This window comes from Bos taurus, chromosome 2 (genome assembly GCF_002263795.3).
Source record: "Bos taurus isolate L1 Dominette 01449 registration number 42190680 breed Hereford chromosome 2, ARS-UCD2.0, whole genome shotgun sequence".
NCBI lineage: Eukaryota > Metazoa > Chordata > Mammalia > Artiodactyla > Bovidae > Bos > Bos taurus.
The window spans coordinates 26643478-26670646 of NC_037329.1; the positions used below are offsets into that span (position 1 = coordinate 26643478).

General features: G+C 34.2%; 1 protein-coding gene across 12 annotated transcripts in view; it reads right to left on the minus strand.

Moving 5' to 3' along the window:
• Positions 1–243: 243 nt before the first annotated feature.
• The window catches only part of PPIG (peptidylprolyl isomerase G), a 45799-nt gene continuing 18873 nt past the window's right edge, over positions 244–27169 (minus strand). For 10 of the 12 annotated variants that reach the window (XM_005202375.5, XM_005202370.5, XM_005202377.5 and 7 more), the window contains 10 exons: positions 26503–26610; positions 25429–25473; positions 24654–24741; positions 19046–19075; positions 18813–18952; positions 10088–10301; positions 9189–9356; positions 7718–7805; positions 6102–6238; positions 244–5938 (listed from right to left, as the gene is read on the minus strand). In XM_005202375.5, the coding sequence (XP_005202432.1) occupies positions 4831–5938; positions 6102–6238; positions 7718–7805; positions 9189–9356; positions 10088–10301; positions 18813–18952; positions 19046–19075; positions 24654–24741; positions 25429–25473; positions 26503–26610 (2126 nt within the window). In that variant the 3' untranslated portion in view covers positions 244–4830. Of the gene's footprint in view, positions 5939–6101; positions 6239–7717; positions 7806–9188; positions 9357–10087; positions 10302–18812; positions 18953–19045; positions 19138–24653; positions 24742–25428; positions 25474–26502; positions 26611–27169 lie in introns of those variants that run through there. The other 2 variants (NM_001109807.1, XM_024978470.2) reach the window with 2 other exon arrangements.

Here is a 27169-nt window from a genome sequence, read left to right on the forward strand (position 1 = left end):
AAACCTGTTATCTGTACCTGTTAGTACACAACTGTTCTAATCCACTAATTTGATAAAGCACAGCTAAAACCTGTGGCAAAGATGTAAACTGGAACTAAAACATTTCGGGTTACTGAGAGGTCTTGGGGGTGGGGGAGGTGTAAAAATTATGAATCAGCACTACTTAAAAAGAAATACAGTATTACATTAGGAAATATGTTTAGGAAAGAAACCTAGAAAGCAATGAAAATAGAAAACACAAAGTGAAACTAAAAGTATTTTAATACATAAATCTGTACAGTCCATATGACACACTCACATTTTACATATTCTCCTGGCTTATTAAAACATTTAAAAACACTCCAGAATTTGAAAATTTAATAATATTCACCTACTAACACATATAAATCACTGAATGGTCAAAATGTTTTTATTTAAGCATGTATATGTTCAGTGACTCTCAAGTTAACTAGGTTCATTTTCCCTAAAGATGTCTAATTTAAATTAAAAAAAAAAAAAGAAACCAAAAACTAGACAGTATGTTTTATAAAACTTAGTTAACGTTTATATGGCTTTATAATGGTGTTATATTAAAACTAGCAGGCACAGAATATAATACAATGTTCCCACTGCTGAGAAATTTGGAGGAATTAAAAAGCAAATGTAGCATTCCAGTAGATAGTAATTCCATGTATAACCTTAAAAGTTTGCTGAGGCAAAAGACACCTTGCAACATGAAGCATTATGATTAAACAATTACACTAAAACTTATCCCTAAACCTGGAAATTGTCACTGCTGGCTAAATTCTTAAAAGAAGTTCACTACTGTTAAAACTCTGCTCAGTTTTTTCCCAGTACAATTTCTGTATCCTTATGGGTAAAATAAAAGTATTAAATGATTTATTTCATTATTAGCTTTTAATAAAAATAAAGTCCAAATAAACTAATACAATCAATAATTTAAAAAATACAAAACAAACCATTTGATAGTATAGTTTATTTAATACAATGTTTTAACTATAAAAGTTGATACAGTTTCAGAGTTTAAATTCTGTAAAATGCAGTTTGCATAAAACAGTTTAACAGTTACTAGACTAATGATAAGAGAAGCAGCATTTTGAAACTAATTATACAACTGCAACAAGTTTTATTCCTAAATTTCATTAAAAAAATATACATCACAGTGACTTTTGAGCTAGGAAAAGAAGTACATTTTAACCTCATTTGTTTTTCCCTTCCACAAAGAGAGCAGCCACAACTTTTAACATCCTCACATACAAATACCCAATTAATTTATCCTTCAAAATACTATAAACACACAAAGGGGGAAACAAAATATACAGCATGTGCTTTTGGTAAACATAGGTATTTGCTTGAAAAAGGTGGTGGGGAAACACACCAATCAATTCCACCATTCCCCCTGTACATGAAAACAAACAAATCCCCTAACAACTCCCTTCTTCAACCTTCCTGGTGGAATTTTAAAAAATTTGTGATTTTTCTTTTCCTTTCATATTTACTTGTTGTGTCACAACACAGGCCAGAATTTACATTTGCCTCAATCCTTTAATGGCAGCTGGGAACTCACTATTAGCCAATGTTCCACTGCTGGAGTTCAGTTTTTAAACAAGAATTTGTAGCAAAACAGATCTTTTCACAATAGAACGGGTTAAAACCTACTACCCTTGGGGAGTCTATTCAACAGTAAATGTTGGAATACCAAACTGAACGATTACAGCAAATACAACCAAAGAGAGACAGAAAACAGCCCATTTCATGTTTCTTTGTAACAATGATATGGTGTATATTTAAAGTACCTTCTACTGAAGGTAAAGGAAACAAATTTCTATAGACATCTACTATAAAAGTTCAAAGTGTGATTACCAAAAAAAAAACATCAACTGCCACCTAGAGTAGAGCAAAATCAACTACTAAAAAATATACTGATTTGTTCCACTCACGAACTTGAAAACAAATTAGAACTGCCAATTAATATTACTACTCAAAATACCAGAACACCAATGTGTTCCTATCCCCAATATTAAAGAAAATTTTACTTTTCAGTTTCATATTTTCTACTGGGCACAAGAATCAAAGGCCATTAGGCAAAGCTGAGATGAGTTACTATTACATTTGTGCAAAGATAGATTTTTATAAGACAAATTCTTTGAAATTTCTGTGAGGGATCTGATTAAGACAACTTAGAAACTATCATGCTCTATGAACTCTCTTAACTATAGTTTTTAAATGTTTTAAAGCAACCTGGTATCTTCCCTACAAGCTCATTAACATTAATCTCTCTGCAGTGTCAATTCTGTGGTAGATGATTTACACAGAAAAAGAATTCACAGGAAATAATCATAAAAATTTTTTCATTTCTCAGGTATTGCCAACCAGGCAATAAAAACAAACTAAAAATCTTTAAATGGATTTAAATCCGCTTAAAGATGTTTGAGTTTACAGTTTACCTCAAAGTAACTATGATACCAATTTGGCAGGAAACAAATAGTTGACTTTTAGGAAAAGAGTTGTTCAAAGTAAAAAGTAAGGATTGCACAACTATTAAAAAGGTAATGAAAGAATTACTTGATTAGTGCAGTATTCAGATGCAAAGGCAGATGTATGGTTAATGCTGTTTGATCATTTTCTAAATGTTATTTACATTCTGAAAATAAAATCTAGCTGATTGTCATCTTTCACTTCAACTCCTTCACCATACCTCACTGTAAAAACAGCTAACAGTTTTTATAGGTCTAGAAATAATGCTTAGCATGGAATTGCTTCTTTGATAACCAAAATAGAATATTACTTAAAGCAATTACTAGCTTCCCCGCCCTGTGGTTACTTATCTGTAATTCTTGGTAGATAAAAGTTCTGGGATCAGACAACATACAAGTATTTTTTAATTAGCATGGATTTTCTTTTTTTGTTGTTCTTATTAGAAATCCTTTCTTAAACAGCACCTTTCTTGAAGCTCAAATAGTTTATAACAAAAACTTTTTAAATGCAGTTCACTGAATTTAAGACAAGCAAAAACTAATTTAAAATATATAACACATTATACAGCTTGGGGACTCAGGACTCAATTATCTCTAAGGTTTGTGATAAAAATCTCTAAGCAATCAATCACCCTGGATTATCATAAACATCTATTACTTTTATCATTAGGAAAAAGATTCAGTAAGACCCTGATATGGATATTTGTTTCAGGAAATCCAAACAATCTTATAATCATCACCCTATTCATTACATAAGTATCATTACTGTATTAATCAATAATGGGAAGTATTATATTAATAAGCATTGCTTTGCTCAGTACAAATAGCATGAGTAGCTACTGGATTTACCAAGGAGCTACCTGGTAATAAGTAGCTATAAGTATCAAATAAGGGATAAGTAAGTAGCTATTTGACACTACTGACAAATATTAAAGTACAAAACACTCTAAAGGCAACTACTAATTGGAATTCTGAAATTTCTTTTCAAATGAGGCAGGTTTTGTGTTTACTGGATGTTCAGTATTCTATTTAGAAGAGAAATTACAGAATAAAAGGCCACACATCACTAAAATAGCAATATACAACACACAAACTTCTAAATGGACTTTGGATATCTTTAGTGTTTAACTCTGTAAGCTATCAAATTTTGCCACTTTCTACTCTAATCTATGTGGCAATGTTATACATGCCAAGTTAAAATGATTAATAGTAATGATACAAAGCCACCTGAAGAAAAAGAAATCAGAGTCATAAACATGCTACAGCCTGTGATACATATATAAAAGAGATGCATTTTCTTGCCAGTTGAAACTCAGTTATGAGACTTAGAGAGGTCAGTTCAAGTTAAAAAAAAAAAAACAAACCAACAACCATGCAAGGTTAACACTGAACTCTAGGTTAGTGGCCAAAAAGAGAACTCTCATAAGTTAATGTGTCAGTACCAACAATTTTTAGAATTTGTCTAACAGACCTGCACGAGTGGTACGTTTTAGTGAGGAAAATATTTTTTCATTTTAGAGAAGGGCAGTGACAATAACAATTACAGAACATTCGCCAAAAGCAAGGTTCATCTCTTCAGACCAAAAGCAACACAAAATTGAGAATTACAACCTGATCGTCAAGGTATAGTTCTTGTTAGATGCTGTATAACAGCAACTCAAGCCCAATCAGTACATCAACTGAAAAAAATACTCAACTATATCTATAGACAGTTGATAAAACAGGAAAAATAAGAAACAAGCTACTGGTAGCGCTATAAAGAATAACATATGAAGTGCAATATAAATATTTTAAAGCACAAATTACTATAAAATCAAAAGTGATGACTTATATCTCAAGTTATTAGGGGCCCACTTCTGTATAATTAAAAGCTGCTGTTGCAAGCCTCTATTATAAATGCAATCAAAAAATCTATATATAAGATTTCTTCTACCAAGTGGCTTTTCTAAGGTTACTTTAATCATGAAAAACACAAGCTTCTATAATAATGTATTCCAACAATCAGTTATCCTTCTTTCCAATTGGCTGATCACACAAATTAGGGTATAGAAGAGCATGTTTGCTACTGGCTGATTGTTGCAACACAAAAATGCATACATGAAATAGTTAAACATAGCACACAGCATTACACCAAAGTGTTTTTATCATTTCAAGTTTATTAAAACTTTAGCAGTACAAATTATCCAGGCTGCAGATTATCAAAAGATCAACTCAAAAAGTCCACATTGGAAAAAAAAAAGACAAACAACCCCAAAACAATGAAAAGAAAAAAACAACATAAGGAAGATCATCACCAAGTCTCTAAAACTTAAAATCTGAGACAGAATGGACATAAGAAGTTTATATAACTCACTCATCCACTTTTGTCTTCATCTGTTCCAGGGCTTGATTCATGATCAAATTTTTTATTTTTATCATGTGTGTGGTCATTTTCTTGACCCTTTGATTTTTGGTTTTCTTTTTCCACTGAGGATCTGGTCTTCTCATCCTCCTTATTTTTCAAAGTGGAGAACTTTAATTCATTGTCCTGACTACTTTGTTTCACTTTTGAGAATGGACTTTGATCTCTATCTGCCTTTTTTTCCCTATTACTATTTGAACTACTATGATCACGATTTTTAGAGTACATTCTCTTCTCACCCTCAGAATTCTCTTTTCTGTGTGAACTTCTACTTTCTTGGTTTCTGTATTTTTCCTTGTTTCTGCTTTGACTTTCTTCTCTCTCCGAGCTCCGTGAATCTCTCCTCCTCCTCCTCCTATCTTTACTTCTTGATCTTCCTGGCGTCGCTCTTCTCTCTCGGCTCCGTGACCTTCCTCTTCTCCTGTACTCCTGTTCTCTGTATTTATGATGCTCCTTGCTTCTGCTGCGGTCTCGGTCATGGCTTCTGGAGCGCACTCTTCTGCTCCTGTCCCTACTTCTGCTTCGCTCCTTTGTTCTACTGTTGTAACTGTGTTTGCTTTTAGTCATATCACGTTCTCTACTCCTAGACTGTGCACGTCTGTCTTTGTCCTTACTTTTATTATGATCATGCTCATTGTTTTTGGATTCTAACTGTTTAGATTTCTCTTTACTTCTACTCCTTTCCTGTTCTTTTCCTTTAGAATCAGGTTTTTCTTTTTCTTTAACATTCTCATGATCCCTTTCTTTACTCCTTGACTTCATCCTCTTTTCTTCATGTCTATTATGCTTTGTGTCTCTTTCCTTACTTTTGGATTTTTCTTTGCTCTTACTCCTACTTTTTGATTTGGCCCTTTTCTTTACCTTGTTCTTATATTTATCATCTTTTTCTGAATTTCTTCTGATTTCTCTTTCTTTGCTGTTAGATTTATGGTCTTTAACTTTCTTTTCCTTTTCACTTTTCCTGTTTGGACTCTCAGACACATGCCTATGATCAGTTATTTTTTTCTCTTTTACTCTAACTGGGCTTCTTTGATTTTCTTTTATTTCATTTAACTCACTCCTAAAAAATGAAGAAAAAAAGTTTTTGGGAGACTTTATTAGCTGAAATGATATTCTATTTTCCTTAAGATTTTCAGAAACAACTGAAATGACTCTAAATAAAATAATTTAAAATAGTTAAAAAAATACTTATTACCACATTTGTAATAAGAGTTAAATCTTACTTATCCCCTTTAATCCATCTTTCACCACTTGATACTCTCATTCTTTGAGCTCTCTGCATCTCCTGCCTCCAATGTGGAGGAGTCTCACTACGTCTGAAACGATCCCTTGATCTGGATCTAGAAGGAGTTCGATAACGCTTTAAAAAAATAGAGGGGAAAAAAATTAACATATTAAAACATGAAAGTATTACAACAGTTGCTAAAGTGTATGTGCTTTTAGGTTTCAAAAAATGTCTGATATTTCCATGCCCTCTAAAATAACTAAACTCTCCCAATTTTCAGGTAGGAAATCAATGAGGCATGACATGGTTTGATATCTGTTTCCACTGCTAATGAAACGTGTGCTTATCTATTCTTGTTTTAAATAATTCTTGGGTTTAAGTTCTAAAAGAGTAAATATTGACAGCTATAACCCACATCAACAAAAGCTCTTTTAAATCTTCCATCATTTTTAAGAGTGTAAAGAGGTCCTAAGACAAAAAAGTTTAAGAACTGCCATGAGACCAGTTAGGAAGCCATTTATAGTTCAGAGAATATATAATGGTGAATTGAACAAAGACAGTAGGAGTGGAACCTGAGGGAAGTAGATGGATTTCAACATATCTGAGAGGTTGAACTAACAGGATTTGGCAACAGATAAGTTATAAATGGTAGAAAAGAAAGATGAGAAATAAAATGATTCTTGGGCTTCAGGTTTAAGTAACTGCACAAGTGGAGGTGTTGATCACTGAGACCAGGAACGTAAAGGAGGGTCAGGCCTGAAGAAGAAGAGTGCTTATGCTCAACACTGTAAATGCTGAGTTTGAAGTGTCCACTAGGCATCTAAACGGTCATCAAAGAAGGCTCTGGTACCAGAAAAGCAGATGAAAAACTGAGTTTTCAGTGCATAGGTACCCAGTGAAATTACGAGAGTGATGAGATTGCCCAAGAAGCAAATACAGAGTGAGAAGAGTTAGCACTCTAAGGTACTACAATATTTAAAGATCAGGCAGAGGAGTATGAACTGGCATTGGAAATTTAAGATAGACTAGCCAGAGACAGGAACAAAAGACAATGGAAGTAAAGGAGAAAGAGTATTACAAGGAGGGAGATTAACAAAGACAAAGACTGAGGGATCCACTGGATTTTGTGACATGGAACTGACCATAAAGCAAGTGCTGTTTTCAGGAGAACGGCAGAAGACAACCTGAAATGACTAAGGAACAAGTAGGAAGTGAAGAAATAATATACTAAGTATAGCCTCGTTTGTTAAAAGGTTGCAAACACAAGAAGATATTTAAATTCTGAAGAGGAGAATCCAGTGAAGAAAAAGGGTATGAGATGTTAAGAATAGGATTTTTAATAAGAGTAGACACACAGTGGTCAGGAAGTAACAAAGAGGCACAAGAAAAACCTCAATCTCATTTTATACCATGTACATGTAAAATCCATCAACATCTCGTAGACTTTCAGCATAGAAGAACCAACACAAAGAAGTACTATAAAAAGAGAACATACAATTCAATATCCACATCTACTCTAAATTTTAACTACTTATGTGAAAAAAAAAAATTAAACACTCCAAGATTTAAGATAAATGCAATATTATCAGGATTTCTGGGAAAATAAGCACCTACCCTTGGTCCTCTTCCTTTAATTTTCCTGCCAGACCTAGTAACTAAAAGTCGTCTCTGGTATGAAGGAGGCTGGGAGTTAGGTAGATTACTAGAAGGAAGCAAAAGGAAAATTAAAACACATTATATAATAAAAATAAATCTGGAGAACATAGCTCTATTAATCTAAATGAATAAACTTAAAATAGTGGTTCTCAACGAGAAATATTATCAGTTTTAGTAGGTATTTGATAAAGTAGGGGAGCATTTTAACAACTTTCAATGATGAGAGGGTGCTACTGGCACTGAGTGACCACAAGTCAGGAATGCGAGAATCCTGTAATGCATGAGGATGAACAACTATTCTGTTCCCAAATGCCAACTGTGTTCTGTTGAGACATACTGTTACATAATCTTTTTGAAGATCAAGTCAACTTGATAGTGCTAAGCAACATGAAAAAACGTGGAGTAGGCTGTATGCTGTTAAGAGAACAATTTTAAAGCTCTCTGATTCTAAAGTACCTCATTATCCTACCAGCAGTTATTCACTGGTGATAAAACTATGGATAAGTGCAACTGATGTGAATTAAACAGAGAACACTTGGTCTGAATTAGAAAAATATTTAATATCATGCTTTATATAAAAAAGGGAAACTACTTATTTTCAAATAATAATACGAATATTAGCACTAACAACATTCATGTATGCTATATTTGAAAATGCATTTTAAAGTAGTTCAAATATTTTCTCCTTAATATTTATTTCCTTATAAACATCCTTTCCTAACAGTTGAGTAAACTCAATTCAATCCATCAAAATTAACACAATTCAAGTAACCAAGATTTATTTTTATATTTTTACTGTATTGTGAAAATACAGGGGGAATGAGCAGATTTTTATCACTTTTATGTTATTTCTGATCATAAATAAGAGAAAGATATCCATCTTTTTTTCCTATTTTTGGACATAATTATTAAAATGATACATAAAGAACCAACAGAACTACTAATTCTAATAATGTGAATTATGTAGAAAAATTTTCAAAGTACTTGAATATACTATCAATTTTCAATACCACAATATTGTAAATCAGGCAAGGAAAACAGCATTTTCTCCCACCAGACAAAATGAAACATAAGGGTTCTTATTTGCTTAAAAATTTAAGGTATATAAATAACAGAGTAAAACATTTGTTTTACATGGAATTCGTCTGGAAATGCCATTTAACATACCTTTTTGCTATTTGTAGTGCTTTTTTTAAAAGTTACTTTTATTTAAAAATCTGTCTAAATTAAGTCAATTTTATCTTTTCAGCTGTGTGACTGGCAAAAAGGAGCTTTGCTAACACTATCCAATTAAAAAATTTCAATCTTAGGACAAGGTCACCAATTAAATCTTATCTAAAATTTTTAAAACTGTTGCTTTTTTTTTTTTTAAAGAAAGGGTCTGTGGTAGAGAATGAAGGGTCTTTGTAAAATAAACATATTGACATACCATTCTCTCTCTCTCTCTCTCTCCCTGTTCTTCCTTTCCTTTTCATCAGCTTTAGGAGGACTTTTTCTCATTAGGAATCTGTTTTCAGGTATTGGAGGGATTTCTTCTGGACGGACAGTAGACTGGGGTTGTGCTTCAAGATTTTCAGCCTCACTTTCACTAGATGCACTTAAAAGAAATACACAAACAAGTTCCATTTGGTTATTATGTACCCACCTCAATTTCCCAATTGTTGGTCTTTCTTTCCTTTGTAAATATTCCATCTATCTATCATCCGGTCCCCTACTGCTGACCAAAGATGCAGTTACATGGGGAAAATACTCGTTCCTCTGACAAACCAACCTAAAACCCAAACCAAATGTATCTATTATCACATTCTCAAAAAATACTTTCCTTTAAAATGGAACCCAAATATTCCATATGCACTGCACTGATAAATTTAAAATACTTTAAAATACAGGTAAAGAAACTGCTTTAGAGGCAACGGGTTTATGAAGATGAGCTTTAGTACAAAGACAGATTTTTTTCAGACACAACAGAAAAGAAAGTAAATATGCTGACATAATCTGCTTTATGCTATCACAGGAGAAAAGAAAAGGAAAACACTCATTGGTTTCCTACAGTTCTTACTAATTTTAAATTCCCTCCATAAAATACAAATGTATCTAATCAAAAAAGTCATTGAGTTCCTACAAAATGAACTGAATGATTTTGTTGAAAATTGAAATGTACCCAAATTTAATCTATAGACTATAGAATATCAGAATGGTCTTATATGTCATCCGATGAAGTATTTCTATTTTCATGTACCATATAATTGATTCAATATCCCAATAGGTTTATATATAAACAGAAGGTAATTAGAATACAAAGACAGTACTATAAAAGTAAATTAAGACCTTTTCTTGCTTTTCTTTCGCTTCTTCTTCTCTTTCTTGTGTTTACGAGAATTTTTCCTATGTTTCTTCTTTCTTTTTTTTGACTTCTCTTCAGAAGCACTTTCAGAATCAGAAGAATCAGAAGAGGACTGAGAATCGCTTGAGCTGTCTGAGTCACTGGATGATGAGGAGGAGGAAGAAGATGACTTATGCCTTTTCTTTTCTTCTTTCTTAGCTTTAATAAAAAGCAAAATGGTTCGATCAACACTTTTTAGACAAACTTTGTCAGAGGAAATTTAGATTTTTTTTTTTGGCAGATTCTCCAAGTCCAGTATTTAACACTTAGTTCATCCAGCTATTTGAACTGAGCAGAACAGGAAAGGAGTTAAGACTCAAGATTAGAATCCAGACCTTCAGATTCATGGGATTCCCAGATGGCTCAGTGATAAAGAATCCACCTGTCAATGTAGGAGACGTCAGAGACATGGGTTCGATCCCTGGGTCAGGAAGATCCCCTAGAGAAGGAAATGGCAACCCACTCCAGTATTCTTGCCAGGAAAATCCCATGGACAGAGCAGCCTGGTGGGCTACAGTCCATGGGGTCACACAGAGTCGGGCATCACATGCGCATACGCACACACCCACCAGATTCATGGGTCTGAGTTATATCTATAAAGAATTTTGGAAAAGTTAACAGGTAAAAACACTAAACCAAGTCAATTTCAGAATTAGCTGAATAACATTTTAAGCACAGAAGTAACACTCAAGAATCTCAGATTCAAATATTTGTATAGTTTTCAACTTTTTCTCTTATTATCAATATTGGAAGCAGAACTGTAGGAGAGAAGAAGTAACAGAAAAAATACTTTGCATGAATGTGGAAAGGTAAGAAACATGATTCCATTGGAATGGGCTTATTCAATGCCTGAGCATCCCTCTAATGATTAGAGCCTGTGCTCACCAACAAGAGAAGCCCCCACATGCTGTATTATATACAGAAAGCCCAATGAAGACCCAGGGAAGCCCCCCAAAAAGTTAAATTTCAAACTGAAATTTTATTTTGGGTTAAACAAAGTTTTAATTTTTAAAAGGGGTCACCAAACTCAAATGATTTAAGGACTAGGAAACTGACACAAATAAGTGAAGTTAATCAGGAATTGGGGAAAGACATGATAGACTGGATTGAGCCTGGGCCACCTAAAAGTATTCTAATTCAAACCATGGTGGATTTAAAGAAGTGAATTCAACTATCCAATTAAAACAGGGGCAGGGGGGGTTTCTCTGATGATCCAGTGGTTGAGAATACTTCTGCCAAAGCAGGGGACATGGGTTTGATCCCTACTCTGGGAAGATCCTACATGCGACGTGGCAACTAAGCCCATGAAGCCAGCACTTCAGGGCCCATGAGTCGCAACTACTGAGCATGCGTGCTGCAACTACGGATCTCCACGCGCCTCGAGCTTGTGCTCCCCAACAAGAGAAGCCACCACGACGATAATCCTGCACACCACGACGGAGTAGCCCCACTCACAACGAGAGAAAGTCCTTGCGCAGCAATGAACACTCAAACAGCCAAAACAAAACAAAACAGCATCTGATCAATTTTCTAGGTCTAACTACAAAGTTATATGAAATAGAAGCACAGAAGAAACACATTACATAATACAATGATGCAAGTAGTAAAATTCAGCGTGTGCAACAGTAGGAAAGAAACCCTACAGGTAAAATGACCTAGCTTGTTCAACAAATAAATCTCAAGAAAACATAAAAAGAAATGGTGGGAGAATCTATGAAAAACAAACCAAAAAATTACAAGACCAATCCAAATGCTTGAACCTGATTTTGATTCAAACCCAAACATCAAAAAAGTTAACATTTATAAACTTAGAAATGTGAACACTGTAAAGATTTTTTACATTTAGGAATATATGTGTATATGCCTGCATATGCTTACTTTTTTTAGAAGAGTCACCTTTTAGAGATAAATAGTGAAAAACTTATCAATAAAAACATTATGCTTAGAATTTGCTCCAAACAGGAAATGGAAAAGTGGCCAAGGATAGGAAACATGAAATTGGTCATAAATTAATTGGTAAAGCTGGGTAATGAACATGGTGATTTGTTATACTATTTCAACCACTCTAGTAAATGTTAATATTTTCCATAATTTAAAAAATCAAAGAGGACAAAAAATCTACCTTTGGGACTGACTACTGGCTGTCTGTTTACTGACCTTAACTGAAAGGGTTCACAGTTGCTTTGCAACCTTTCTGTGTTCCCCTCTCAGGAACACCTGAGGATTTGGCACTGGACCAAATGATTCTTGAAACTTTTTTTAATGAATTTAGTGGCTTAAAACAACAACTATTTATTATTTCTCACAAATATAAAGGTCAGCTGAGTGGCTCTGCTGAACAGGGCTGAGACCTACTGATTTATTGTTGTTGTTGTTGTTGTTGCCACTTTGTGTGGCATGTGGGATCTTAGTTCCCTGACCAGGATCAAACCCACCCTCCCTGCGTTGGGAGCATGGAGTCTTAACCACTGGACCACCAGGGAAGTTCTAGGGCTCTGGGGATCTTGCTGGGGATTCTTGAAACTCTTAACTCAGAATTTATAGGAGTGCACTGATTTGTAGAGATAAACAAGAATCTACCTAAGTTACTGTACACTTGACCAACAGTTTGTGATTCACCATCAAGATTTAGTAATGATGAGATGCTGCTGCACTGGAGAATGGCAACTAGGTATAAATGCTGAAGGGATACCAGAGATAAAAGCTTCATTAAACTAAGGCAGTCTTTTCTCACCCAATCATGCTTCTCAGGACCATGAACCTATTAATACTAAGCATGAGATGCCCAGGACATATGCAAGCTCTACCTAGAACCAGAGATCTCCACTATGACACTGCTGTTCAAGCTGTGCTGTTTCTTGTCCTGTATCCTTTCATAATGATAAATAAGCTTAATGCTGAGTGAAGCCTGTCTTGTCTCATGAATCCAACTGTTACTCTCATCCCAAGACCACTGTTGCTGGTGAGGCAGAGTGGGTATGTGAAATGAAAAACCTGCTTGCATACACTAAAAACCTGAGGTATGGGATTAGGAGGGAGAATAAAAGTTAAAGAAACCCAAGGAAGGAAATAAATTCATAATGATTATGAGAAACTCTAAATAAAAATATCTTGGACTATATAATATGCAGGCAAAATACAAATATTTCACATAAGCAGAGAAGGGGCTTCCCTGGTACTCAGTGTAAGGAACCTGCCTGCCAATGCAGGAGACATGGGTTCAATCTCTGGGTCAGAAGGATCCCTAGGAGAAGGAAATGGCAACCCACTACAGTATTCTTGCCTGGGAAATCTCAATGGACAGAGAAGCCTGGCAGGCTGAAGGCCATGGGGTCGCAAAGAGCTGAACACAACTTAGTGACTAAACAAGAAGCACAGAATACAGCTGTTAAAATTACTTGACAAAACACAGTCATGCTTTATCCCATGATTAACAAAGCTTTATTCACCAGCTCCAATTCATATTTATTTTACATTGTGATTCTTTCCAGAGAAATACACTGCATGCAGTTGGTTTCTTAAAAAGCAAGCCCAGTCTCCCTATTAAATGATTGAGAATGCAAGTGTTAGTTGCTCACTCGCATCCGCCTCTTTGCGACCCCATGGACTATAGCCTGCCAGTCTCCTCTGCCCATAGAGTTCTCCAGGCAAGAATATTGGAGTGGGTTGCCATCCCCTTCTCTAGGGGATCTTCCCGACCCAGGGATCAAACCCCGATCTCCTGCACTGCAGGCAGATTCTTTACTGTCTGAGCCACCAGGAAAGCCCTCTAAATGTATTAAAAACATTTAAGAAACCATTATTTAGTTTTCACATCACTTTTCACGTAAGCATTTGAGAGAAGCAAAATATCACAACAGTACAGAAGATCAGAAGGAGATTCATAACTATTTTTAGGGCAATATAATCTGCCTGAGATATGGACAGAGATGAGGAAAGGCTTTTCAATGACTACTGTTTTATGCTTTCTAAATTTTGAACAAAACGTATTAACTTTTAAAATTAAAGAAAATTTAAAACTCTCAAGTCTGATAACAACTGTCACCACATTCTCCAAAAAAACCCAAAACCTACTGTCTAACCACTTAAATAAAATCTATTTCAAAGCATCATTTATAAGCATATAACTATCCTTAAAATAAAATGAAATAGTACTGAAAGCAAAACACAATGCAAGTTAAGAATCATTACTCATCCATTACTGGATAAATGATTTAATGGATAAAAAGGAATTACAAAGAGCAACACTTTTAAACTCTTGGTAGGGTGTGGTATATAATATTACCAGATACTGACTTTACTAGTATGATGTTAAGGTGAAAAGACAAGTTTCCAGAACATTTTACTTATAAAAATGTAAGGTAAGAAAATGCTGCTTTACTAGTTTTTTGAGAGCTATAAATTTTATACCAATTAATTTCACATGAAACCTTTATATTAAAGAAAATTTCCAGGCCATCATCAAAATAAGGTTTGAAGTAAAGAATGGAATTATACCTAAAATAACCCTCTTTTCATTTCAAAATTACTGGGTCTCCCCTCTAAACAGTTTCTTAGTTTAATATCCCACTATTTTCCATGAAAAGTGCCATTACCATGGCTCTTAATTTAAGAATAAGGACACTGAAATGGGATCCTGTCACCATACAAATGAGTCGCTGATCTTTTCCACCGTGGAAAGGTTTACAAGAACAAGGTTTACCAGCTGCTTCCTCTATTGTGCTCTTCTTTTTGTATTGCCAGGTAATCTGTTTTCTATTACATATATGCAAGATTTCTGCTCATTTAACTGTTTACTGCCATTTGCCATAACTCAGCACTTGTGTTTCTATGTACTCTGTAATATATCACTGGTCCCATCTCACACTGCAAGGTAAAGGTGTACAGATATCTCTTTAACAACTGCAGTGAACTCTGAAGAGACCAGCATGATCTGAGTTCATGGTAACTTCTAAAGAACCAGGAAGTGTTCTTATCAAAGCAGTGGTCCGTGTTCTATCCTCCACTCGGCCCGCCCCTTGATAGCCTCTATACGGATGCAGTTTTGGTTAGTCTCCAGTGTTTCCCCTCTGCACCTGTTAGAAGGATGCTCCCCTTGACTCTGAACCTTCTCAGGCACATTCAAATAGCCAGAAAGAGTAGAATTTCCAATCTCACAACAGCAAAGGGACAAAGGCACAAGATGATTGCCCAGACTCACCAAGACCACATATAGGTGGGCCCAGACAGATTTCCTCAGAAGTCTTTTTGTTTTCTTTAAGGAAGTTAGAAAAAGAAAAGAAAAAAAATTCTATATTTATTTTTTAAAATTGGGGTGTGTATCCCTCAAACAAGGTTTTGAATATGATGACAATGAACACCATTGTGCTACCCAAAGCTTTTTGACTATTTCCAATTTAAGACTGTAAGAAGGCCATCAAACATAAACTGGATGTAAGACATAGCTACACCTAAAAAAAAAAGATCATACAGATGCATGACAAAATTCATTCTGACCAGTGTTCTGAATGATAACTGAAGGGCTGTAGGGTAATAGGTGCCAAACTGTTTTCTTCTCCTCCTTCCATAGTGTGATCCAGAACAGAGCAGGCATGGACAGTATGCTTGAAACAAACCTGAACTTTTCAATAACTCCTGCGAAGACACTAACAAAGGGACAAATTTTCCTCAACTGATGAAACTGATAAGGCAAGAAATGCTTCCTTAGCATGAGTCTGGGGAACACACACTAGAATACTACATCAACTTTCAGCACAACTTCCTGGCCACAATGGCACAGGCAAAATTAGTATTTATCACTTCAGGTGAAAATATATGATAAAAACATAATAACATATAAACAGTGACATTCATTCACCTTCTCATCCATTCAGCAAATATTCAAACACTAACCAGTTAATACCAAGAAGAATTTTTACACCAGATGTATTAGAGAGTCTATGATAACTTTTATGGTTTAAGATGTAAGCTTTTTAATTACCTCAGTCTCTTTCTAAATATGTAACCACACAGCATTCTTAACTGTTATAAGCAGAGAATAGATCCTAACACAAAATCCTTAAAAATTATAAAACACAAGAAAAAAGCCAAAGAACAATTGCTGAGTACAAAATAAAATATGAACCCTAAGTACCCCTTCTCTCCATCCTTCCTCCAGCAACTGTAAGTTTGTTCTCTGTGAGACTGCTTCTGTTTTGTAAATAAGTTCAACTGTATCATTTAAGGGATGTCATATGATATTTCTTGTTCTGTACAATTTACTTCACTCAGTATGACAATAATACCATTATATTATATACTATATTAAATATAAATTTCATTATATATATATGTCATATCTTCTTTGTCTACTCCTTCGTTGATGGACACATAGGTTTCTTCATGAATACTTTTTTTATATTGTGATTTGTAATTCAGTACTTAATTATCTTGATGTTCAAATTGCACCAATTTTACCTATTGGCATTTCCTTCAAATTAGCTGTTGCAAGATTGTTGCAATTTACTAGATGAGCATAAAAACTATTTATACGTTAGGAAATTTAAGAAATAAATGAAAGTTTTAAGACAAATGATAAAAATTGTTCAACAAAAATGAAAAAAATAGTAACTTCAGTGTAAGTGTTCTCACAAATAAAATGATAATTGGAACCAATAAATTGTACAAAACACTCAAAATAAAAAAGTATCCAAAATTTAACATGTCATATTAAAAAAAATAAAAATAAAAAAAAATAAAATATGAAGACTTTTCTACATGATATGGGAAGAAATGTCTTAAACCAAAATATTCTAATTGTACCAAGAACACTTTGAAGAATAAAATGGCAAGATTCAGGGTCTAAAATTTTCAAAGTTTAATATAGATTGCTTTTTAGTTTTTATTAAAAATAAGTCTTCTCCAGGGATTTCTCTGGCAGTCCAGTGGTTAGGACTTGATACTTTCACTGCCATGGGCCTAGATTTGATCCCTGGTTGGGGAACTAAGATCTCACAAACCCTGTCTGTGTGTGTCTGCGGATTCTCCTCCAGAAATATTGTGGGTCTTTTTATATTAAAGCAAAATGAAATGTACATATTACAGAGCACATCAGTATACTTAAAACTTGAGAACAGAATGTTCTATTTAGGGCAATTCTGAAAAGAATATTAAAGACTTTAATGAGTTAGCAACACCTAACAAACAAAGCTTTAGATCTGGAGCCAGCAAACTTGGGTCCAGTTCCCTGATGTGGTAAAGAACAATTTCCTTGACTGTATCTGTAAAATGAGAGAAATAGTATTATATAGTTCTCATGAAAATGAGAGAAGAAAGGTTATAGATGATTCCCACATTTGTTAAACATGAAACACTAAGTACTGATATTATTTATTATTTCTTAGACAACTAAGAATAGGTCAATTCAGTATTTTATTGCTTTCCATACAGATTTGAAGGTAAACTCACCTCATTACTTTGAGATTGTCAGACTCAATATGTGTAATGCTGCTAAGTCGCTTCAGGCGTGTCCGACTCTGTGCGACCCCATAGACGCAGCCCATCAGGCTTCCCCATCCCTGGGATTCTCCAGGCAAGAATACTGGAGTGGGTTGCCATTTCCTTCTCCAATGTGTGAAAGTGAAAAGTGAAAGTGAAGTCGCTCAGTCGTGTCCGACCCCACGGACTGCAGCCTACCAGGCTCTGCCGTCCATGGGATTTCCAGGCAAGAGTACTGGAGTGGGTGCCATTGCCTTCTCCGCTGGGGTGTAGAGGTGGTCACAAAAAGGGAGGTAGGGAGAGAAAGGGAGGTGGCAAGCCCACGCGGGCGGTAGGACCAAGTCGTGTGCGACGGGGGAGTGTTTAGGCAGGTGAAGTAGAACCATTGAGGCAGAGCCTCACTTGCGTGATGAATTTAGCTATTCTTTAAGAAAATCATAAAATCAAAACAAACCAATGGTCTCTTTCAAGTTCCCACTCTGGCCAGTTATTTCCCTGCTGCTGCTGCTGCTGCTGCTGCTAAGTTGCTTTAGTCGTGTCCGACTCCTAGCAACCCATGGACTGCAGCCCACCAGGCTCCTCTGTCCATGGGATTTGCCAGGCAAGAGTACTGGAGTGGGTTGCCATTGCCTTCTCCCAATATGTGTAATAAACAATAGAAATTACATATTTAATATAAAGACTTTAAATACTTAAAACCAAATTCTTACCATTTCAGATAGTATCATAGCAAACTACCAGTTGTGTTAACTTGACGTGTTCTTGTTTAAGTAAAACAAGTGTCTCAAACGTGCCAGATGGTTATGAATCTAAGCAGTGCATGAAGGGGAAATAATTTATTCCCATAAAGTTTGTTAGCCTATGTTAATCTTGTCAATTGTCATCCTCCCCACACTCTTTTCCTAGAAGAGTACTTACCATACTATTTAGACAACTACACTTTTCAAAAAATCTAAAAAACAATATGGAAGCAGAAGGATGAATTACTGTAAATTAATGACAAGGAAAGTTAATCAGTTTCACAGTAAATGAGCAAAATATGGAGTAAGGTAAAACAGATTTAAAAAACACAAAAATACATTAAAAATACACAAAAATGTCATACTTATGTTTACTCTAGTATAAAGTTCATGCCAACTAATTAAGACTGTTTTGTGCACATAAAAGTTAGCAGAAATATATACTTGTATTTACCTTTAGCTTTTGGAACTAGCTCTCCACAACTGAGTATCCGTACCTCAGCAAATGGTTTGCTAGCTGCATCTGTTTTCTGGTTTTCTATTTCTCTCACAACTTCTTGACCAGAAATCACTTGCCCAAAAACCACATGATGCCTAAAGAGTCAAGTAAAGATGATTAAATAAAAGTTTCTTATTTTAATATATTAATTTAAAATAGGTTGTAAAATACATGAAAATAATCTTTACCCATCTAAATGAGGAGTTGGTTTTGTTGTTCTTTTGGAAGTCATCAAATAGAAGAATAAAAACAAAGTCAGAGAAAAACAAAGTTAGCATCTCTAAAAAGGAAAAGAAAATAACTGCATTGGAAACAATGTAGAAAACAAGAATTCATACATACGTTAACATAATAGAATCTTATTTACCTTAACCTTAAATAGAATCGAATGCAAGATGCTTTGACATAATGCATTTTCAAAATTTTGTTCTGAAACACCTATACATTATTGAAAACATACATGAAATTAAAGTTGATGTTTTGTTGTTACGTCTATCCATCCATGTTTCTTGCATGTAACTGGATTCTTACTGAATATCCATAATTGTACAACGTTCTACTATCTGGGTATACCGTAACTTACCAAAACATCGCACTAGTTTAACAACAGTGCTTTTCAGCCTTAGCATTTTAAACAGTTAGAGCCCAGGTCACATTCTGACGCACTCACATGTGTTCCATGGGGCCTGAACAGAAGTGGTCCATCCTGTATATTATAAATTTTTAAACTAGCTGCCAAGATTTACAAATTTAGATACTTCTATATAAAAATCCATATTCTAGACCTTTTTTAAAACCTGGAAGATGTGGCACTTGGCATGTGGCAATTATTGGTCAAGCTGAGTATCCCTGTCTTCTCTAATAGAAAGATTAATAATTAAGTTTCTCATCCCAGCAGTCTTTATTCCCTTATGTTACCTGCCTAAGACCTATAGGTCTTAGAGTTTGTTATCCCTAACATAAAGTAAATCTCATGTTGAAGAAAGAGATCTGCATTAAAATTTAGACAAAATCTAAAATAAGCAAAAAGTCATTTTAAAAAATCCTTTTTTTCTTCTCATCAACCTTAAAACTTTGTAGTTAAGAAAGCTGCTATCTGAGTAGCTATGAAGACATACTGATACAACGGACTAAAGATGGGTACTGTATAAGATTCATTATCTAAAAAAATCTTTAAAAAAGCATTAGAAATTTGAAAGAAGGAACACAATTTAAGCTAACCTTTGGTTAAAACACAAACAATACTACTAAAAAAATTCTAACGTATACATGTATTTCATGTACATGTTAGAACTTTAAAATAAGCTCACCTTATTTTAAAAAGTGATAACCTGTTATTGTTTTCTCACTGTAACAGCTGTAATCACCTCAACTTGATAAAAGCACCTAGAAATGTAAAAACCTAGGTGTATACTATATATGTATTTGTGTTACATTCAGTATATACAATTTGCATCAAGATATAGTAAATCCTCACTTCACAGATTTCATATTTGCCCACGGGCTTGCTCACTATAATGTATTTATAATCCCTAAATCAACACTTGCAGTGCTTCACAGTCATTCTCAGATTGGTGAAAAAGTGATGAGAATGTCAAAACTAGAACAAATAATGCTAAAAACTAGCATAATTTGTATAATGCTTGTAGGAATGTAAAATGATGTAGCCATTCTGGAAAAGTTTGATGGTTCCTTAAGGAGCTAACCATACAATTACCATATAATCCAGCAATTCTACTCCTAGGTATATATCCAAAAGAACTGAAAACAGGGACTCAAACAAATACACATATGTGCCAATGTTCACTGCAACACTATTCACAACAGACAAAAAGTGGAAACAACCCAAATGTCCACTAACAAATAAATATGGATAAACAAAATGTGGTATGTATATACATTGGAAAGATACTCAACCACAAAAAAGAAGGAAGTTCTGATACATGCTATAAAACATGGATAAACCTTCAAAACATGCTAAGTGAAATACATTAGACACAAAAGGACAAATATTGTATGACTCCACTTCTATATATAGAATAGGTAAATGCTCAGAGACAGAAAGTAGAATAAAGGTTACCAAGTGGCTGAGTGGAAGGGGAAATGGCTACTCTATGGAATGATGAAATAGTTTTGGAAATAGTGGTGGTAGCTGCACAATTCTGTGAATATAAATAATATCATTGACTTAGTTACAAATGGTTAAAGCAGCAAATTTTATATGTTACCACGATATTTTTTTTTAAAGATTAAAAAACTGAAGTTGTTTCTGTAAAAAAAAAAAAAAAAAAACCACAACAAAGAAGTAAAGATGAGTTAACCAGAACTGGAAAGAGGTCAGGAGAAACCAACAGGAGGAAAATTCTGAGAATATACATGTGAATTTAACACAGGGGTTTTGGTTAGCATGGGGAGAATTTTATCTTAAAAAGTGAAAATAAATGATAACAGTGTTGCTGAGGATCTGGTAAAATTAGCACTTCCTTTTGGAAGTCAACGCAACAATATATATGTAAACCCTTAAACATGTATAAACATTTGACTAAGTAAACTTCCAGTCACTTACATAGAAGAATTTAAAAATGCATCAAACAATAGGTACAACAGTGTTCACTGGAGCAGTTTGAAAACAAGAAGCAACTAAACGTTCAAAACTGAGATGAAATAAATAAAACCATAGTACATTCAAACAATGGATTAACATGTAGTATTAAAATGTTACTAATTCATATTTAGTAACATACAAAGAAGTTTATATTACATGCAAATGTTGATTACAGAGTATATGCAACTCTATATTTTTATTCCATGAAAAGATGCACTTGGGGAGAGGATTGTTTTTCTTCTTTTTATCTGTGTATTCTAAACAACAAATGTGATATAAGTTCTTTCTGTTTAAACAATCAAGAACATCCATACATAGGTAATTGGCTGAATAAATTATAGTATATAAACACACAATAGAGTATTATGCATTTATGAAAAAAGGAAAAAGATTTCTATGAACTGATATGAAATGATTTCTAGGATATATCATTAAGTGAAGAGAGAAAAACATTATGTACAGTATGCTATCTATTGTATAAGAAAAAATGGAAAATAAGAAAAAAGTGTGTATCTGTGCTTATGTTTGTAAAAAGAAATATAGAAAAATAAGCCAGAAACTAATGAGGTTGGTTACTAATATGGACAGGTGGTGTAAAAAGGGGTGAAAAAATGGGGGAATGGAAATGGAGTGAAGAGTTATGTGGGAGTGATAATTCCATGGTATTCTCTCTGCTTTGATTCTTAGAATCATATTAATGTTTTAAAAGCTTAAAAAAAAGGACAAAAAACAAATCAATCTGGCAGGAAAAACAAATGAAATATAATCAGAAACGAATATAACATATTTTGAGTCATAAAATCATACAAACTTTATACTAGAAAGTACTAACAAAAGTCACTTTTAAATGCGGTAACTACATATCCTCACTTTAAAAACAAAAATTGCTAAAAACAGTGAACTCTAGTTAGTATGTTACTTTTCCCAGTGTTACAGGGTGGCAATTTTTAAACCTAGGATTCAACAAATGAGAATTTTGAGCATTACTTTACTAGCGTGTGAGATGAGTGCAATTGTGCGGTAGTTGGAGCATTCTTTGGCATTGCCTTTCTTTGGTTTTTCCTGTGGTCATGTATGGATGTGAGAGTTGGACTGTGAAAAAGCTGATTGCCAAAGAATTGATGCTTTTGAACTGTGGTGTTGGAGAAGACTCTTGAGAGTCCCTTGGACTGCAAGGAGATCCAGCCAGTCCATCCTAAAGGAGATCAGTCCTGGGTGTTCATTGGAAGGAATGATGCTAAAGCTGAAACTCCAGTGCTTCGGCCACATGCTAAGAGTTGACTCATTGGAAAAGACTGATGCTGGGAGGGATTGGGGGCAGGAGGAGAAGGGGCCGACAGAGGATAAGATGGCTGGATGGTATCACCGACTCGATGCACATGAGTTTGAGTAACCTCTGGGAGTTGGTGATGGACAGAGAGGCCTGGCGTGCTGCGATTCATGGGGTCGCAAAGAGTCAGACACAACCGAGTGACTGAACTGAACTGAACTGAGTTTGTATTTCTCAATCCTGTATTCCCTATCCTGTACACCTCTACCCTTATCTATTCCCATTGGTAACCACTACTTTGTTCTTTGTATTAGTGAGTCTGTTTTGTTATATTCATTTATTTGTTTTATTTTTTAGATTCCACCTATAAGTGATAATGTACAGTGTGGTCTTTCTCTGGCTGACATATTTCACTATGCAAAATACGTTTCAGGTCTATCCATGCTGTTGCAAATAACATAATTACATTTTTTATGACTGAGTAATATTCTGTTATATTTCTAACATTTTTATCCATTCCTCTGTTGATGAACACAGCTGACTTCTATATCTTGACAACTGTAAATAATGCTGCTATGAGCACTGGAATGCATGTTTTTTTGAATTAGTATTTTCATTTCCTTGGTATACAAACCCAGGATGTAATTGTTGGATCATATAACACTTCTATTTTTGGTTTTATTGGTGCTAAAACTTGGGGTTAGTGATTTTTTACTGAATAAAATACTTTTGAATCTAAAAAAAAAAAAAAAGCTTAAAAAAAAGGACAAAAAACAAATCAATCTGGCAGGAAAAACAAATGAAATATAATCAGAAACAAATGAATATAACATATTTTGAGTCATAAAACCATACAAACTTTATACTAGAAAGTACTAACAAAAGTCACTTTTAAATGCGATAACTACGTAGCCTCACTTTAAAAACAAAAATTGCTAAAAACAGTGAACTCTAGTTAGTACGTTACTTTTCCCAGTGTTACAGGGTGGCAATTTTTAAACCTAGGATTCAACAAATGAGTAGAATTTTTTTAACATAATGGAAGAGAGATTTCTCATGGTTGAAGAAGGGAGTTACAAATATGAAATAGAAAACACAGAAATAATCCATATGGTGCTGACAGATTAACTTCTTCTGAGCCCAAAAGAGTTTATGTTACTGAAGAGCAGAGCAAATTTTTACCCATAGAAAAAACGTGAACTGCTGACATGAGCCCTGGTAACAATTTTTTAATGGTCAGAATTGGAAAACATTAGTAGGATTGACTTTGGATTACAAATAAACTTAGTGAGTTGGCAAATTCACAAATACAGAATCTTTGAAAAATGAGGAACAACCCGTATTTTACTCTCTTTTAAGTAAGTAATTTATAAAGAGATACTCACTGCAAATATTCTGTTCCTTAATTTATCCTCCATAGATAATTTTTTCCTGGATCAATTACTACTGAGATGATTGGAAAATAGGGACATCTCTAATGCTACAATTTCTTTTACATGTGTTAGTTGCATTCTACTAAGGAAGTTTTTCTTTCTCCCTCCTTATTCATTTATTATTTATTTCTGAATGGATGCCTGGATTTCTATTTTATTTGATAATATGATATCATCACTACTTATTTTCAAAATAATCAATGCTCAACTTGTCCTCATTTGGCCAGTGGAAACTCTACCCCTTCAAGCTGGCTCCTGTGTCCTCTTGACAAAAGTTTTCATCATTTGAAAACTTTAGCAGTACAGCTGACCTCCCCTTTCAGCAAAAGGGGAGGTCAGCTGTACTGCTAAATTCTTTGTTCTTCCACCTTTAAAAATTCTCCCCCTTATACCTTATAAGTCCCTTTCTTATTAGTGATCAGTAGCGGGAGTCCAGAAAAATGACATACCAAAAAAGGGATATTTTAAATCAGATCATAAATTCTTACATGAAGAACTGTGAGCCATTTGTATCCTTCCCTCTGTTGGCCATTGACAAGAGAAATTCTTTATTGTGTTTAACAGCAAAACTCTCATCTATAAAGAAGCAAAGTTTTCAGTTACATTATAGGCATAATTTCCCCCTCAAAATTCATTTTCACTCCTCTATATATCTTGGGTTCCTATCATATGATCTTTAGCGCCAACCAAAATTTAGATTAAAAAGTCAGGGTAAGAGAAATCTAAAATTAATGAATTCCCTCCCCTATCTTTTCATATAAAAATATTTTAAATTTTCAATCATTTACTATAAAATCCAAATACTATACCAATCTCTCTTCAATATTATTTTTAGCACACAGAAGCACTCATTAACTTAATTTCTGCTATTGATAAAGAAAACAGCTTATTGCAAAGAACGCAGATTGTCTTCCAATCTTGTATTAGAACAAGAAAAAAGCAGGTAGAACGTGAAATTTCACTGACTCCCAAAAGTTAAAGATGGGTAATATGAAATTAATTCCACAACCACATTTTTAGAGTCTTTCAAATGATCTTCACATTAATAGAAATTTCAGAGAAAACTTAAATTTGGGGAAAACTTTACAGCCAAATTTAGAATATCAAAGATTTTTAAAAAACCTTCAGAGAAAAATGGACACACAAAAAAGTTGGTATTATCACTAAGAAATACAGCTGAATCTCTCTTTTAATAAAGATTAAGATCAAGCTTTTAATTTAAAAGTAAACACTAAATGTTTAATTTAAACATAAGATTTGTACCTTCAAAAAATCCTCCATAAATGGATTCCCCTCCTCGTCCATTTCCTAAGAATGAAAAGCATGAACTCTTAGAACTGTTAGGTCAGTAGTTTCCTTGAAGCATTCCTAAACAAAATGCTTCTTACAAAGTAGGTACCTGAATGACTTTACACCAACAATACTCAAAGGTTCACAGCAAATCATAAAAGATAATACTGACAAGATCCCAAATTACTTTTTCTCCTCTCTGATCCAACAATATGAGTGTGACAAAGCCTATTAATATCTGTAGAAAAAAGACTGTTCAGATTCTAATGATTGTGTAGGTCCTTTAACAGAAATTACTAGTAGCTTTCAAGGTGTTTTTAAAAACAGTTTCAGTATTTTTACAAAAAGAAAGGAGGTAAAAACTATACTGTAGTAAAAGATAAATGGATGTGACAAAATCAAACATGAACACAGACAGGCTACTAAGAGACATATAGTGGGTTTTTTGTTGTTGTTTAGTTGCTAAGTCATGTCTGACTCCTGTATGATCCCATAGACTGTAGTCTGCCAGGCTCCTCTGGCCATGGGATTCTCCAGGCAAGAATACTGGAGTGGGGTGCCACATCCATCGCTAGGGGATCTTCCTGACCTAGGAATCGAACCTGCATCCCTCTCTTTGGCAGGTGATTCTTTACCACTGAGCCACCAGGGAAGCCAACGGTTTTTTATCCAAAAGCAAATTTCTGAAATTAATTCATGCATCAAAGATGAATTTTTTTCCTCCGTTTTTCCTCCTTTATGTCTATTTCTATGAGTTGTTCTAATTTTTATTTTTGGCCATGTCAGGCAGCTTGCGGAATCTCAGTTCCCCAACCAGGACCTGAACCTGGGCCCTCAGCAGTGAAAGCTCCATACCCCAGCTACTGGACCACCAAGGAATTTCCAGTTCTTTTTGTTTGACCAAAAGATTAAGTGGGCTGAGAAGAAAATTGGACCAGTACTTCCAGAGACTTGTCTAACTTTCAGATCCATGTACATAAGAATAAGAGAATATAAATTTATAAACAAAGAATATTTGATTTTGTTTGGTAAGAATTAAAGTCTTACCTTCACTGAAGTCACCACCTTGAACCATAAAGTCTTTGACAACTCGATGAAAGAGACAACTTTTATAATGTAATGGCTTCTGAGTTGATTTCCCTGTCCCCTTTTCACCTAAAGAGAAGAAAAATTAGTAGGCTATTAAGTAGAAAAGAAATTAAGGAAATAGTATTAAAGCAATATTAACGATGAAATCACAGGAAAAAAATTTTTTCCATACTTCTTTAATTTTGTATCTATATGAGATGATGAATGTTAACTAAATTTATTGGGATAACCACTTTATGATGTATGTAAATCAAATCATTAAGCTGCACACCTGAACTCATACAGTGATATGGCAATCACATCTCAATAAAACTGAAAGAAAAATTTAAATAAAATGAATAAATAAAAAATTATTTCTCTTGATCTATAAAGACTTCTTTAAGCTATAGAATTTTCACTCCTCTCAGGAATTCTTTTAAAAATTAATTTAAAAAGCACCCATGCTTTTCTAGTGAGTGGAAAAATCAATCTCTGATAAATCCTATTACAATTAATATGTCTAAGAATTACTTTCATGTCTAGTCAATGTTGCAAATGAGCATGCTGAGAAAGAAAAATACAATGCATGAAAAAACCTAAAATGTGTTAAATTGAAACTATTAGGGTGAGTGAAAATGTCAACAAA